Genomic DNA, 15,644 nt, shown 5'->3' with positions numbered 1-15,644 from the left:
ATATTTTTATTAGAATTTTTGAGAGATACTTATTTGATATAACTTATGGTGACTGCAGTTAACCTTTGTAAATTTGACTTACCACTTCCTTACCACTCATTATCTATCCTTTTTATATAGCATACTTTCTTTCGCATAGTATTTCTCCCCTCATTATTGTTTTTATCTCTATCAGCAATGAAAATAACTTTTCAGGATATTATCTTAGTTGAATTGACCATTTAAATATTATTTTATTCTAATTGGCCTACCCTCACACCTTTCAACAAAATTCATTTTTCCTATATTTAAATTCTTTTGATTAGCTTTCCTCCAGTGTTTAGCCCAACCAACTTAGTGGTTCTGATGAAATTACATTCAAGAATTACATGAATTTTTTGTTGTTGTTGTTCTCACCACTATAATAAATATATTTCTTTTTGCTTTTTTTCTGATAAAGGCAATTCCCATAAGATGTAAATTTTATACTGTTTACTGGTTTGTACATTGTACTGTTAACAAGGAAACTTTAGTGAAATACAGAATAATTAATGTAGTTTTTCTAATAAGAACAGAGACAGCAATAGAATTTTAGTTGGTATCAGTGTTGTCAGATTTTTTTCACCTAATGTCAGAAGTACAAATTAATTAAGTATGCAATGTATCTATCTTGATCGTGATGTGTCAGCATAATTTGAGGTTATTAAAATATAAGTAAATTGGTAGATAGCATTTATTTTGGACCTATATAATTAAACCTTTCTCTATTATTTATTGACAGATATGCTTAAAGGGTAAAGTACACATATTTAAATACTTAAGTATCCAAGCATGTTGCAGAATGGATAAGAAACCAGATTCTCTGGATCTTCCATCATTGAGTAAAAGAATGCCCTCCCAGCCTCTCACAGACAGGTAATGTAATACTCTTACAGTCTTGTTTCATGATTAATATATTCTCTTTATATAAAAGATATTTATTAATCTTGAGTGTACTGAATATGCTTAGGCTGATTGTTTCAGTGTTAAATTCAATAATTTTTTTGAAGTGAAATATTACCATCATAGAATGAACTTCTGGAATCCTAGAATCAACTTGTAATTTTCTCAAAAAATTAATTATTATTAAAGTTTTAGTAGTAAAATGTAAACATTTAACATCATAGTGCAGAAATACTAATTTCTCAGTATTTGACAACTATTACTCCTATGATCACCCTATTATACCTTTGTAATAACTAGTAGAATTTGACTTTGACCTGAATTTGGTGGAAGAGCAAGGCACTTTTGAGTGCTTCCTTACTTTATATTTTTTGTATCTAGATCAAAGATGATTTATCATCAATGTTCTGTATGATATTGATGTTTTTATCCTCATGAGATTTTGAAATGATAGATTTGAGGTTTGTAATTTATCTTTTAAAGACGTACATTGGTTTAATTATATGAAAACAATTCCATCCAGTAGTATGGAAAATAATTGGGATAGGGTGAGACTAGATTTAAAAGTTTGACATTGTATTTATGACAAAATTCAGACTACTTGGAATGGCAATATAATAAGTACTATTGTTAATATTGCAAGTTCTGGAATTCCCAAATAGGACTTTTTCTTGAATTTTTTCTGCTGTCTAAGTAGAATCAAGTATCCAAAAATTAAATTTAGTTCCTAAAGATTCTTTTGTTTAATGTTATGAATGATAGTAAACCAAACAATTTTATAAAAGTTAGACTTAATTCCTATTCTACACTGTATTAGTCTGCTTTACATTTATTTAAAAATGAATTTACTTTAGTAACAGCATTTATTATATCAGTCATTTATTTATTCTACAAATATTGGTAGCATGCCTACTGGTTCAAGGTATGTTTTGTTGAATGATATACATATTGGTCTCAGCCTTCATGTAGCTCACAGTCTAATGGAAGAGTCAGTTAATAAAGCAAGGGAACACAATACACATAATTTCAAATTTCCTTCCTATAAAGGGAAGGAACATGTTTTAGGAGTAAAGATAGGAAATATCTCCTTGGTATGGTCTGGTTTAATTAAAGACCTGACAAGAGAAAAAGTAGCTGTGAAAAGAGCGAGGGGAAGAACATTTCAGGCACAAATAACGACATGTGCAAAGGCCTTAAGTTAGGAAGAGGTTTGGTATGTTAAAAAAAACTAGCCTTAGCCTGTTTGGTTCACTGGTTGGAGCATCAGTCCTCGTACTGAAGGATCCTCGGCCCCAATCCAGGGGCACAAATCCAGGTGTCTCTCACATCAATGTTTCTCTCTCTCTGTCTCTCCCCCTCCCTTCCACTCTGTCTAAAAATCAGAAAATATATCCTCAGGTGAGGATTAACAAAATAAAACAAAACAGAACAGAACAGAACAAAAATCTAAATGGAGGCCAGCATGGTTGAAGCAGAGTGGCTAAAGGCTAGAATGGTATGTGTTGATTTTGGTTAGTAAGGACTCAAGTCACGTGGGGGCTTTTGAGGCTGTGCTAAGGAGTTTGAATTGTATTTAAAGTACAGTGGGAATTCATTGGACAGCAGGGGAATAACGTGATCTAATTTATGTTAAAAAAAAAAGCAACAACAAACCTATCTTCGCTTATATAGGGAGAATAGATTGGAAGTAAACAAAAATAGAAGTAGAGGGACTAGTTAGGTTGTTGCAATACTTCCAAGAGATCAAGGGATCTTCAATAAGGTGATTGCAGTAGAGATGAAAAGGAGTGGATAGAGTTGAGATATATTTTGGAGATAGTCTCTAGCAGTGTCACCCAATAAAGTGTGATGTGAGTCACATATGGAATTTGAAATTTTCTTGTAACCCATGTAAAAAAAAAAAACCTAAAAAAGAAGCAAGTAAAATTAATTTTAGCAATACACATTATTTAACTCATATCAAAAATATTTCAACATCTAATTTAAATAGAAAAATTAGTGAGTTTATTTCACATTCTTTTTTTCCTATTTAGTCTTTGAAATCTGGTATGTATTTTATTTACATTTACAGCATGCCTCAATTTGGACTAGCTACATTTAAAGTGCTCAATAGCTATATACTAAGGTGACCAGATTTTAACATTGGTAAAGCGGGACACCATTGACGGGGGGTGGGGGGGGGGGGGGGGGGCGGGGCGGGATTCTTTATTTTTAAATATATTTTTTTGATTTTTTTACAGAGAGGAAGAGAGAGGGATAGAGAGTTAGAAACATCGATGAGAGAGAAACATTGATCAGCTGCCTCTTGCACAACCCCTACTGGGGATGTGCCTGCAACCAAGGTATATGCCCTTGACCGGAATCGAACCTGGGACCCTTGAGTCCGCAGGCCGACGCTCTATCCACTGAGCAAAACCGGTTTCGGGCCGGGGGGGGGGGGGGGGTTCTTGATTAAAAATTTGGTGCATATTGTAATCGCTTTTGGTTTTTTTAATAAAAGGAAATTCACTTCTTAGATCATCGTTGAATTTGCATCCTCTTTTCTTACTCATTATGTTAAAAATCTAAAAAAAATAATTTAAAATTATATTATAAATTATTATATACATATTGCTTAAAAACACAGTAAGTAGATACATAATTACATGAACATATTTTATTGTTAGTTTATAAATTAAATTAATTTGATTGTTATAAAGTAACTATATTTTAAAAATTATTTTAATCCTATATTTCTTTCTAAATAACAATACTAACTTGTATTATTTTTCCTCTGAATTTGCCGTAACGTAAGTCATAAGTGTCACAAGGCTGGCGCTAGACTTTTTGCCGCCACTATAAAATATAAATAATATGAGTACTGTCTGCTAAATTCAAGAAAATTTATGTATTTATGAAATAAATAAATAAATTACTTACCTAAATTATCTGAATAGCTGATTTGTAATGACATCACTTGTTTAACTAGATTACTAGCACGCAGTATGATGTGTATGGTCTGAGAGACAGTTACAAAATGTTTTCGTCGTTGCCAATCCCAAAAAATGCCATTGTTCATTAAGTCCAAACAATGGTGGTCGAATTCTTAACAACTGATCAACAATGCGAACTTTGATAAGCAGTCCTCGATAATTAGTTCTCAACAATTATTTGTTATTATTAAAGTTTAACATTATAAAATTAACACAAATAATATAAAACTCATATCCTGGCCAAATAGCCACATGGCCGCCGAAAGCCGTATATTCCCTTCCCGTTCTCCTGCCGTTCCCTAGCTTGTCGTGAAAATTGGGACTTTTTTAAAACGCCGCGGGACGCAGGACAAATTGTTAAAAATCTGGACTACGCGGGACAAATTGTTAAAAATCGGGACTGTCCCGCCAAAAGCGGGACGTCTGGTCACCTTATTATATACTCCTGGTGGCTGCTGTATTGGACAGTGCAGGTCAATAGAGTTTACTTATGCGTTGGCTCTTGAGTGTGCCAGCCTCCCACTCACAGCTTGTATTGAAGTACCTAGAAAAATTCTTGTATGTACATTTCACTTTCACACTCATGCCCTTGCCTGTACTGTTCTTACTACTTATAAAACCCTTCCATGTCTTGACTAGTTTGTAAATTGTTCATTCTACAAAGGTAGGCATTACAGTAGCTAAGTATGTCCGCTTTTGGAGTCAGACATAATATACCTGTAAAGCCCTTCTCTGCCTCTTCAAAACTATGTTCTTGTGTCATAATGTCTCTGGTCCTCATATTCTTTTTCTTTTGCTCCTTAGTTTTCTTATACGTAAATAAAAAATAATCATATGGATGATGTCAGGATTAAATGAAATAACGTCTATATAGCACTTAACACAATGCCTTACGCAAAATAATTCCTCAACAAATAGCTTATTATCATTATCATCTTTTAGAAATACACAGATGTATTTAAATAGTACATAGTATTATTGTGCAGTAGAGTCAGATGCATTTCAGCTCTAATCACGGTTTAACCTCTTAATTCCTCTGTGGACTGTGTAAGGTATTTAATTTCTCAGCTTGTTTATTTAAAATGTTAATAATACCCATTTCCTAAGTTTATTATGAGAATTAAATGTGTGCTTGGCAATTGGTAGTAACAAAATAGTTATGGAGGTGTAAAGTACAGCATAGTGAATATAGTCAGTAATATTGTAATATATATGTACGATGCCAGTTGGGTACTGGAAATATTGGGGAGGCCATGTTGTAAAGTATATAATAGTCTAACCACTATGCTGCATTCCTGAAACTAGTACAAAATAAAATTAAATGTAAATTATAATTGAAGGCTCTGTAGCGCAATGGATAGCACATTGGACTTCTAAATTATAATTGAAAAATAAAAATTTAAAAATAATGAAAATAATAGATTTTTAAAAATAATTTTGAAACCCACACTTGAAAGTACAATGGAGGGCTCAATTTTATATAAATCTGAAGTATTTAATAATAATAAAAATAACAATGCTAATAGTAATATAAAAAATAAATGTGTGCGCCCTGGTTTGGCTTAGTGGATAGAGTGTCAACCTATGGTCTGAAGGGTCCCGGGTTCGATTCCTGTGAAAGGTACATGCCTGGGTTGCAGGCTCAATCCCCAGTAGGGGGCGTGCAGGAGGCAGCCAATCAGTTATTCTTTCTCATCATTGATGTTTCTATTTCTCTCTTTCTCTCCCTTCTCTGAAATCAATAAAAAAATAAAATAAAATAAATGTGTGCTTGGCAACTAGTTCAGTAAATGATATAATTTCTCCCCGTGGAAAGTTAACTTTTATAAGCTTTATTATCCTCATTTGTAAAAAGATATAGTGCATAAATTACAGAATGTAAGGATTAAAAGTAAAATATGAAGTACCTAACACAGTGTAGATGCTCAACAAATATTAGCAATTATTGTGTCTTTTTATCCTTCAAGACTAAGCCCAAATGCCCTTTTCTTGGGCAAGGCCTTTCCTAACCTTACAAGGAGAATTAATTTCTCTTTTCTCACAGCACTTTATATTTACCTTTGTCATAGTCTTCAAGACATGTAAATATACTTATTTCACCTGTGCTCTGAGAGCCCTTTGAGGTCAAACATTTTTTAATTCATCTCATCTCAAGCATTCAGCATAGTGCCTCATAGTTGGCAATCGCTTCCCTAAGTTTATTAATATACTCCCGAAAAGCATAAAGATCAGTTTTTGGGGAGGATATATAGCATAGTGATTAAGATCAGGGACTTTAGTGTTAATACAGGGATCAAATTTAGACTGCCATTTACAAGTTGCATGTCATTGGGTAAATTGTTCAACCCTTCCCCGACTCAGTTTCCTCATCTGTAAAATGTGAAAACACCAACAATCTGCTAGAGTTTTTACAAGGAATATATGAGGTATTGTCTTTAAAGCACTTAGCCCAATTCCTGGCACATGCTAAGTGGTCAATATAGGGTGTTTGGTAAATTTGCAAATCGAAGTGAAAAATACTTCGCTACCTGGGTGGCATACTGTGTATTTAGAAATTTGCAAAGACAGCTCTGACCTCCACACCAGAAAAATTGTTTATTCAGTGCTTTGCAAACTTTGTTTTATATTTTCTCTTTTCTCGGTTATTAAATGGACATTATTCATAAAGCTAAAGCATATTTCTAGAGCTAATGAAGAAGAAACTATGAATTAAAGTTTTAAAATATTTCATCATTTGCCCTAGCTGGTTTGGCTCAGTGGATAGAGCATCGGCCTGCGGACTGAAGGGTCCCAGGGTTCGATTCCAGTCAAGGACACATGCTCAGGTTGTGGGCTCAATCCCCAGTAGGGGGCAGCCGGTCAATGATTCTCTCTCGTCATTGATGTTTCTCTTTCTCCCTTTCCCTTCCTCTCTGAAGTCAATAAAAATATATTTAAAAAATATTTCATCATTCTATGGTGAAACTTGTCAAACCAATGACAAAAACAGGAAGATACTGTATCAAGATGATTTTGTAACAGGGCTATCTGCTTTTCTGGATCTCTCAGGAGAAATAAAGCGTATTATTAACAATTGACACTTTATAACAGAGCACATGAAGGAAAAATATTTCATGAGGGACATGAATAAAGTGTTTTGTTAGGAAGGTTCCTGATATTTACCCCCTCATGTCCTTAAGGATCTTAGACATCAAAAGTATATATTCTGTATTATATAAGAAGATTTATATAAATTTAAATTAAAATCAAGTCTGTATTTTCTATTTAAGAAGAAAACCCTAACTGTTCTTAGAATTTCTGTTTCCATAGTATGGAAGATTTTTATCCAAATAAAAATCCTGGCCCTGACTCTGGAATTGGAAGTGATAATGGAGAGAAACGATTATCTGCAACCGAAGTGAGTATTTTTTATTGCTGATCTATTTTATTTAAAAATTTTATTAGAGCTTTGAAATAGACACTTGCACATACTTGACTTATTTTGTTTAAAAGTATAATGATTATTACATTTTATGAAATCAGCCATGTACATTTTTAAACTCACAACAGTAAACCTTAACGTACTAATTTTTGGTTTGAAAACTGGAGATGTAAAGCAAATATTCTATACTTCATATGTGAACTTAAAGCAACTTAATTCTTAATTGTATTTTAAAATGCCTCATTGGTACTTGGGCTTTATTTTTTTCAGCCATCAGATGACGACACAATCAGTCTTCACTCTCAAGTCTCAGAATCAAATAAAGAGCAGACATCAAGAAATGATAGTCATTCCGTTGGAAGTAAACCTGATTCTCAGAAAGGTAATTCATATGGTGTTTGCTATATTTATTTTATGTACATAGCCCTTATAAAAAATGGACTTAGAAAAATATTATCTTTGGCCAACTCTTTTATTGAGAAAACACACTTTTATTCTAAGAAGTGTCAGAACAAACTATTCATACTTTTAAATAAATATTATTTTATACTTAGACCAGGAAGTGTACGATTTTATTGACCACAACACAGAAGATGTAGCAGTTCCCGAACAAGGAGATGCACATATTGGATCCTTTGTCTCTTTCCTTAAGGTAAAGAAACAAATATTAATAACATGTTCTCCTTGATCTCACAAAAAATGGACCATACAATTTAAAATGATAACTTTCTTTTATGTAAGGGAAAAGAAAAAGGTCCTGAAAAATCTCAGAAAAATGAAGAATTAGGAGATGAGAAAAGGTAAGCACACACAAATTCTCAAATTGAAATGTTACTTATAAATATTTGAAATATATTTAGATATTCTTACTTGGAAGAATATAATTTTTTGTTGATTTACCCATTAGATTTAGGTAATTTGTGAATACTTTATTTGCTTGCATTCCTCAATTAAACTGAAAATTCTCGTAAACATTTAAATTGTCATTTATACATTGTTTTTCCCCTCAGAAGTGTAATAATAATGTCTTCTATGATTATTACTGAGGAAGACTGTACCTTCACATACATTGCTTCATTTAAGCTACTTAATAAGTCTTTTAAGTAGATGATATTGGCATCATTTGATGAATAAGGAAACCGAGACCCTGTTTTTCAAATGTCTGCAACTCATGTGTCCTAACTCTTAGTCTCTTTCATTGAGAAAATATACTTTAAGGGTATTTTCATATTTTATTTAAATAAGTGTGCTTTGGATCTCTTCTATATCATTTATCTTATGAAATGATGGAATATGACCTACCACATTTTTCCTTTTAAGTTCCTTCATCGAAGCAGGAAAGGAAGGGAAGAGCATATTTTGAAAGCCTACCACGTACCAGGATCTGTGCTATGTGCTTTCCCATGTTTGTTGTATAATGTTCACTAAATTCTGCACAGTAGATATTGTCCTCATTTTTACAGATGAGGAAGATGAAGCTTGGAGATGGAAATTTCTTGCCTACAACCACTTAGCTAATATCCAGTAGAACCTAGTGTGTAAACTGAGCTCTCTTTAATCCTGAAGCTTTTTTCTTTTCTCTACATTGAGCTTCCTCTAAATGACCTCATTGGTAACTTTTTAAGCAGTCATTAATCATCTCTGGTACATCATAAGGAGCTACATAGCTTTATCTTATATTCTTTATATTTAATTATTTTACTTTCTCACTTTATCTCATGAGGACAGTTGCCTAAGCTTGAGAGTCACCCCTGGCATGCAAGTTATGGTAAAGATAGAGTCTCAGCATTTGATACTTTTTTTTTTTTTTAATTAAGTACTTCTTTTTGGAGAACAGTTTATTTTACAATTTCTTGGTTCTATTTGAATGATAAAAATTATATATTTTTTGGCAAATTTGCCAAACTTATTTGAACCCATTTTGTATTTCTTCTACTTAAACATTTTGTGGAGAGATTTTTAAGATCAATATGAAAATTTCATGACATTTTATATTTACTGATAAAGACTGGCCAGATAGGACTCTGTAGTTCTTATTACACTCAGAACTGGAGAGTATGCATTATTAAATTACTATGGCCATTACACAATTCAGAAATTACAAAAAAGTAATACTACAGTTCAATTTGTTAGCCATTAATTATATTTATATAACCAGTATGCTACATGTTCTGTTTAGTAGAAAGGATAGATATGCTTTTATATTCTTTAAATATTCCTTGTTTCTTATTTTAATGTTTTAAATACACAAATGTTAAGATTTTAGCTTTCACATGGTATTAAAAACTAAACATGGCTTCTAGTTCTGGAAGCAGGCATAAAATAAAGAGACTTTACTAGGGTGGTAGAACACACAATACAATATACAGATGATGTATTATGGAATTGTACATCTGAAACCTATATAATTTTATTAAACAATGTCACTCCAATAAATTCAGTAACAACAAAAATAAAATAAATGGAAAAAACCTTCTGTCTTTTTGGATAAACATGTTTGTGTCACCTTTCAGACTTGGAAAAGAACTTGCAGAGGAAGATGATGATGATTTGAAGGAAGTAGCCGCTCAGTTATTGCATCAAGAGCAAAAGAACAGGTATTTTTTAGTAATGATATTTAAATTGGCAAATTTTACAATAACTAAATCTGATTATTTAAAGACTAGAGGCCTGGTGCACAAATTTTGTGCACGGCTGTGTGTGCCCCTCAGCCCAGCCAACACCCTCTCCAATCTGGGATCCCTCTCACAATCCAGGACTGCTGGCTCCCAACCACTCGCCTGCCTGCCTTCCTGATTGCCCCTAACTGCTGCCTGCCAGCCTGATCACCCCCTAACCACTCCCCTGCCAGCCTGATTGATGCCTAACTGCTCCCCTGCCAGCCTGATTGCCCCTAACTGCCCTCCTCTGCAAGCCTGGTAACCCCTAACTGCCCTCCCCTGCAGGCCTGGGTCCCCCCCAACTGCCCTTCCCTGCAGGGCCAGTCGCCCCCAACTTTCCTCCTCTGCTGGCCTGGTCACCCCTAACTGCCCTCCCCTGCAGGCTTGATCGCCCCCAACTGCCCTTCCCTGCAGGCCTCATCCCTCTCAACTGCCCTCCCCTTCCGGCCATCTTGTGGCAGCCATCTTGTGTCCACATGGGGGCAGCCATCTTGTGTGTTGGGGTGACGGTCAATTTGCATATTACTCTTTTATTAGATAGGATTATCAGATAAAGTATATGAAATTTTCAGTAGACAATAGGGCCATTTTAAGAATTATTTGAAGGGACTAACTGCTAAAAGACAATAGGAAATACTTAGGAGAGATATGTAAAGTTACATATATAATTAAGAAAATTACTTTGTCATTATATTTAATTATTGGTTAGGAATCTCTTTTTAATTCCTGTGTGCTAAATAATGATTTATTTGTTGAATTCATTTTAGCCCCCAGTAGCATTAGATATGTTGTAAGCATTTCCCCCCATATATATGTAATAAGTATGTAGTGTGCTTTTTATCAGATTCCAAATTACTTGGGATATGTGTAAACTCCTTAGAAATGAATTTAATTACATAATGGGTGATTAAATCAGCATGATAATTTGAGGTTCAGAGATTCATGTTGGTCAGTGAGCATTTTTCTCTCTGGTGGACTGTTCCCAAATGCTTGTCTTTTGCAATGAGAAAGACATTGTGTCAATGAGTATAAAATCAGTCAGTGGAAGTCCTTTATTTTTCTATTTACAATTTATATTCAATATTATTTGTAATCATTTCAGGTGTACAACATAGTGGTTAGATGATCGTATGCAAAGTGTTCCTGCCACCCCCAATATTGTCAGTTCCCATCTGGCACCATACACAGTTATTACAGTATTATTGACTATATTTCCTATGTTGTACTTTACATCCCCGTGACTATTTTGTAACTACCAATTTGTACTTCTGAATCCCTTCACTTTTTCTACCCAGTCCCAACCCCCATCCCCTCTGGCAGCCATCAGTCTGTCCTCTATCTATGAGTCTGTTTCTGTTTTGTTTGTTCCTTTATATTGTTGTATAGATTCCACATATTACCGACATCATATGGTATTTGCCTTTCTGTGACTGACTGACTTCATGTAGCATAAACACTCTAGGTCTGTCCATGCTGTTGCAAATACTGTGATTTCATTATTTTTTATGGCCTAGTAATGTTCCATTGTATACATATACCACTTTTTCTTAATCTACTCATCTATTGATGGACACTGGGGTTGCTTCCATATCTTAACTATTGTAAATAATGCTGCAGTGAATATAGGGGTGCATCTATCCTTTAGAATAAGTGTTTTGAGTTTCATCAGATATATACCCATAAGTGGAATTCCTGGGTCATAAGGCAGTTCCATTTTCAATTTTTTTAGAAACCTCCTTACTCTTTTCCATAGTGGTTGCACTGATCTGTGTTTCCACCAAAATTCATGAGTGTTCATTTTTGTCCACAATCTTGGCAACAACTGTTGTTTGTGGATTTATTGATAATAGCCATTCTGACAGGTGTGAGTTGATATCTCATTGTGGTTTTAATTTGCATTTCTCTGAAAATTAGTGACCTTGACCATCTTTTCCTATGTCTGTTGGCTATCTGTACGTCCTTTTTGGAGAAGTGGTTGTTCAGGTCCTCTGTCCATTTTTTAAATGGAATGTTCTTTTGGTGTTGACTTGTCTGATTACATGATGAATTGTGGATATTAACCCCTTATCAGATGTATCATTGGTAAAAATGCTCTCCCATTCATTGCATTGTCTTTTCATTTTGTTGATACTTTCCTTTGCTGTGAAAAACCTTATTATTTTGATGTAGTCCCATATATTCATTTTTTCTTTTGCTTCCTTTACCTAAGGAGGTATATCAGAAAAAAATATTGCTAAGAGAAATGTCCTAGATTTTACTACCTATGTTTTCTTCTAGGAATTTTATGATTTTGAGTCTTTCATTTAAGTCTTAAATCCGTTTTGAATTTATTCTTGTATATGGTGTAAGAAGGTGGTCTAGTGTCATTTTTTTGCATATATCTATGCAGTTTTCCTAGCACCATTTATTGAATTGACTCTCTCTGCCCTATTATATCTTCTTTTTTAAAAACATATTTTTATTGATTTCAGAGAGGAAGGGAGAGGAAGAGAGATAGAAACATCAATGGTGAGAGAGAATCATTGATTGGCTGCCTCCTGCACACCACACACTGAGATCGAGCCTGCAACCTAGGTATGTGCCCTGACCAGGAATTGAACCTTGACCTCCTGGTTCCTAAGTCAATGCTCAACTGCTGAGCCATGCCGTATCGGCCCCTTCTTAATTTGTCAAGTATTAATTGACCATATTGGCATGGGTTTAATTCTGGGCTCTCTAGTCTGTTCCATGGATCACAGTTGTAGTTGTGTCTGTTTTTATGCCAGTTCCATGGTGTTTTGATTACTATAGCCTTGTAGTATAGTTTGATATCAGGTTTTGTGACACCTCCAACTTTGTTTTTTGTCAAGATAGATGTGGCTGTTCAGTGTCTTTTGTGAGTCCATATAAACTTATGGGTTATTTGTTCTAGTTCTGTAAAATGTGCCATTGGGATTTTGATAAGAATTGTGTTGAATCTACAGATTGCTTTGGGTAGCTTGGACATTTAAATTATGTTAATTCTTGCTATCTATGAGCATGGTATATGCTTCCATTTATTTGTATCTTCAGTTTTTTTCTTCAGTGTATAATTTTTGAAGTATAGGTCTTTGCCTCCTTGTTTAAATTTATTCCTAGGTATTTTATTTTTTTGAGGCATTTGTAAATGGAATTGTTTTCTTATTTTCACTTTCTGATAGATCATTATCCTATATAATAAAGAGGTAATATGCAAATTGACCATCACTCCAACACACAAGATGGCCACCTCCATGTGGTCAAAGATGGCCTCCCCCATGTGGACATAAGAGGGCCACCACAAGATTGTCAGCAGGGGAGGGCAGTTGGGGGCAACCAGGCCAGCAGGGGAGGGCATTTGGGGGGAACAGTCCTGCAGGGGAGGGCAGTTGGGAGGATCAAGGCCTTAAGAGGAGGGCAGTTGGGGGCGACCAGGCTGGCATGGGAGGGCAGTTGGGGGCAACCAGGCCTTCAGGGGAGGACAGTTAGGGATGACCAGGCCGGCAGGGGAGGGCAGTTAGGGGTGACCAGGCCAGCAGGGAAGGACAGTTAGGGGCAATTGGGCTGGCAGGGGAGCAGTTAGGCATCGATCAGGCTGGCAGGGGAGTGGTTAGGCGGTGATCAGGCTGGCAAGCAGAAGCGGTTAGGGGCAATCAGGCAGGCAGGCAGGTGAGCGGTTGGGAGCCAGCAGTCTTTTTTTTTTTAAATATATTTTATTCATTTTTTACAGAGAGGAAGAGAGAGGGATAGAGAGTTAGAAACATTGATGAGAGAGAAACATCGATCAGCTGCCTCCTGCGTATCCTCCACTGGGGATGCGTCCGCAACTAAGGCAAATGCCCTTGACCGGAATCGAACCCAGGCCCCTTCAGTCCGCAGGCTGACGCTCTATCCACCGAGCCAAACTGGTTTCGGCAGGAGCCAACAGTCTTGGACATCCCTCGAGGGGTCCCAGATTGGATAGGGTGCAGGCTGCGCTGAGGGACACCCTCCCCCCATACATGAATTTCGTGTACCGGGCCTCTAGTTGGTATATAAAAATGCAACTGACTTCTAAATATTTATTTTGTATCCTAATACTTTACTAAATTTATCTATCAGTTCTAGTAGTTTTTTTGTGTGTGGACTCTTCAGGGTTCTCTATATTCACTATCCTATCATCTGATAATGACAAATGACAGTTTTACTTCTTCCTTTTCAACTTGGATGCTTTTCATTTCTTCTTTTCTGATTGCTGTGGCTAGTACTTCCATTACTATGTTGAATAAGGATGGTGAAAGTGGACATTATTGTCTTGTTTCTAATCTTAAGGGGGATACTTTTAGCTTTTCCCCATTGAGTATAATGTTAGTTGTGGTTTTATCATATATTGCCTTTATTATGTTGAGATATGTTCCCTCTATTCCCACTTTGCTGAGAGGGTTTTCTTCTTTGTTAATCCTCACTCCAGGATATATTATTTATTTATTTATTTATTTATTTATTTATTTATTTTTAGTGAGAGAGGATAAAGAAGGAGAAATAAAGAGAGAGAGAGAGAGAGAGAGAGAGAGAGAGAGAGAGCAACATTGATCTGAGAGAAAAGATTGATTGGTTGCCATCCATATTTGCCCTGACTGTGGATTGAACCTTCAACCTAGATATGTGCCCTGATTAGCAATTGAACCCATAAACTTTTGATGTATGAGACAGTGCTCTAACCAACTGAGCCACTGGACGACCAGGGGCTAAAGGTTTTTATCATAAATGGGCGCTAAGAGAAACCAAGATGGCGGCATAAGGTAAACACCTGATTGTTCCCTACCACAACAATTTTGAAACTACAACTGGAAAATAGAGCGCACATCGTCCAGAACCATTGGAAAGCTGGCAGAGTGGAAAACCTACAACTAGAGAAAAAAAGAGGGGGACGCTGAGCCTCAGGAGCTGTGGAGGTGCGGAGATCCATGAGCACAAAAAGGGCGGGCGGCTGAATACACGACAGGCTTGCTCGCAGCGCGCGGAGAGGGAGGGCAGCAGACGATGCGTGGCTAGCTTTCTCCTTTGGGAGAAAAACAAAACCTCCCAACTTCACTGAAATCCAGCTGCGGTCGGGGAGAACCTGGTCTGTTTGGCAGCGGGCGAGGCTCGAAAGCTGCCTTCTCTCAGAGGCGCGCAGCCATTGATTAGGGCACGGAGAAACTGGCCCTCTTAGGGCAGCGTGGATGGAAACCAAGTTTGTCTGCGCCATTCTGAGACTCCGCCCCATCCAAGCTGAGCACAGCCCTCCCAGTGACTGGATTTCTCGTTCGGGAGAAAAACAAAACCTCCGGTCTGCACTGAAATCCAGCCTCAGCTGGGGAGAAACTGGTCTGTTAGGCAGTGAGAGAGCCTCGAAAGCTGCCTTCTCTCAGAGGCGCGCAGCCATTAATTCGGGCACGGAGAAACCGCTCCTCTTAGGGCGGAGCAGACGGGAAACCAAAGCTTGTCTGCACCTCCCTGAGACTCCGCCCCATCCAAGCTGAGCACAGAAGCTCTCCCAGCGGAGACACTGCTGATCCACACAGCCAACTGGCTTGGAGATCAATTCCCGCCAGTGATACCAACAATCCCAACCATTCTGAACTCCAGTTTCTGGGGACACGCGGGGGACCCAGACGCCTACGGGACTCTCGGCCATCAGTTGCAGAGTGA

The 15,644-nt window shown here is 36.4% G+C and overlaps 1 protein-coding gene across 2 annotated transcripts in view; it reads left to right on the top strand.

Moving 5' to 3' along the window:
- Nucleotides 1–15,644, top strand: part of LRCH2 (leucine rich repeats and calponin homology domain containing 2) — a 143,225-nt gene that overhangs the window by 72,275 nt on the left and 55,306 nt on the right. For both annotated transcript variants that reach the window (XM_054724341.1, XM_008156103.3), the window contains exons 6-11: nucleotides 761–894; nucleotides 7,203–7,290; nucleotides 7,585–7,696; nucleotides 7,869–7,966; nucleotides 8,056–8,114; nucleotides 9,828–9,911. In XM_054724341.1, the coding sequence (XP_054580316.1) occupies nucleotides 761–894; nucleotides 7,203–7,290; nucleotides 7,585–7,696; nucleotides 7,869–7,966; nucleotides 8,056–8,114; nucleotides 9,828–9,911 (575 nt within the window). The remainder of the gene's footprint in view (nucleotides 1–760; nucleotides 895–7,202; nucleotides 7,291–7,584; nucleotides 7,697–7,868; nucleotides 7,967–8,055; nucleotides 8,115–9,827; nucleotides 9,912–15,644) is intronic.

The sequence above is a fragment of the Eptesicus fuscus genome, chromosome 1 (assembly GCF_027574615.1).
Source record: "Eptesicus fuscus isolate TK198812 chromosome 1, DD_ASM_mEF_20220401, whole genome shotgun sequence".
Taxonomy (NCBI): Eukaryota; Metazoa; Chordata; class Mammalia; order Chiroptera; family Vespertilionidae; genus Eptesicus; species Eptesicus fuscus.
This window is presented reverse-complemented; position numbering and strand designations above follow the sequence as displayed.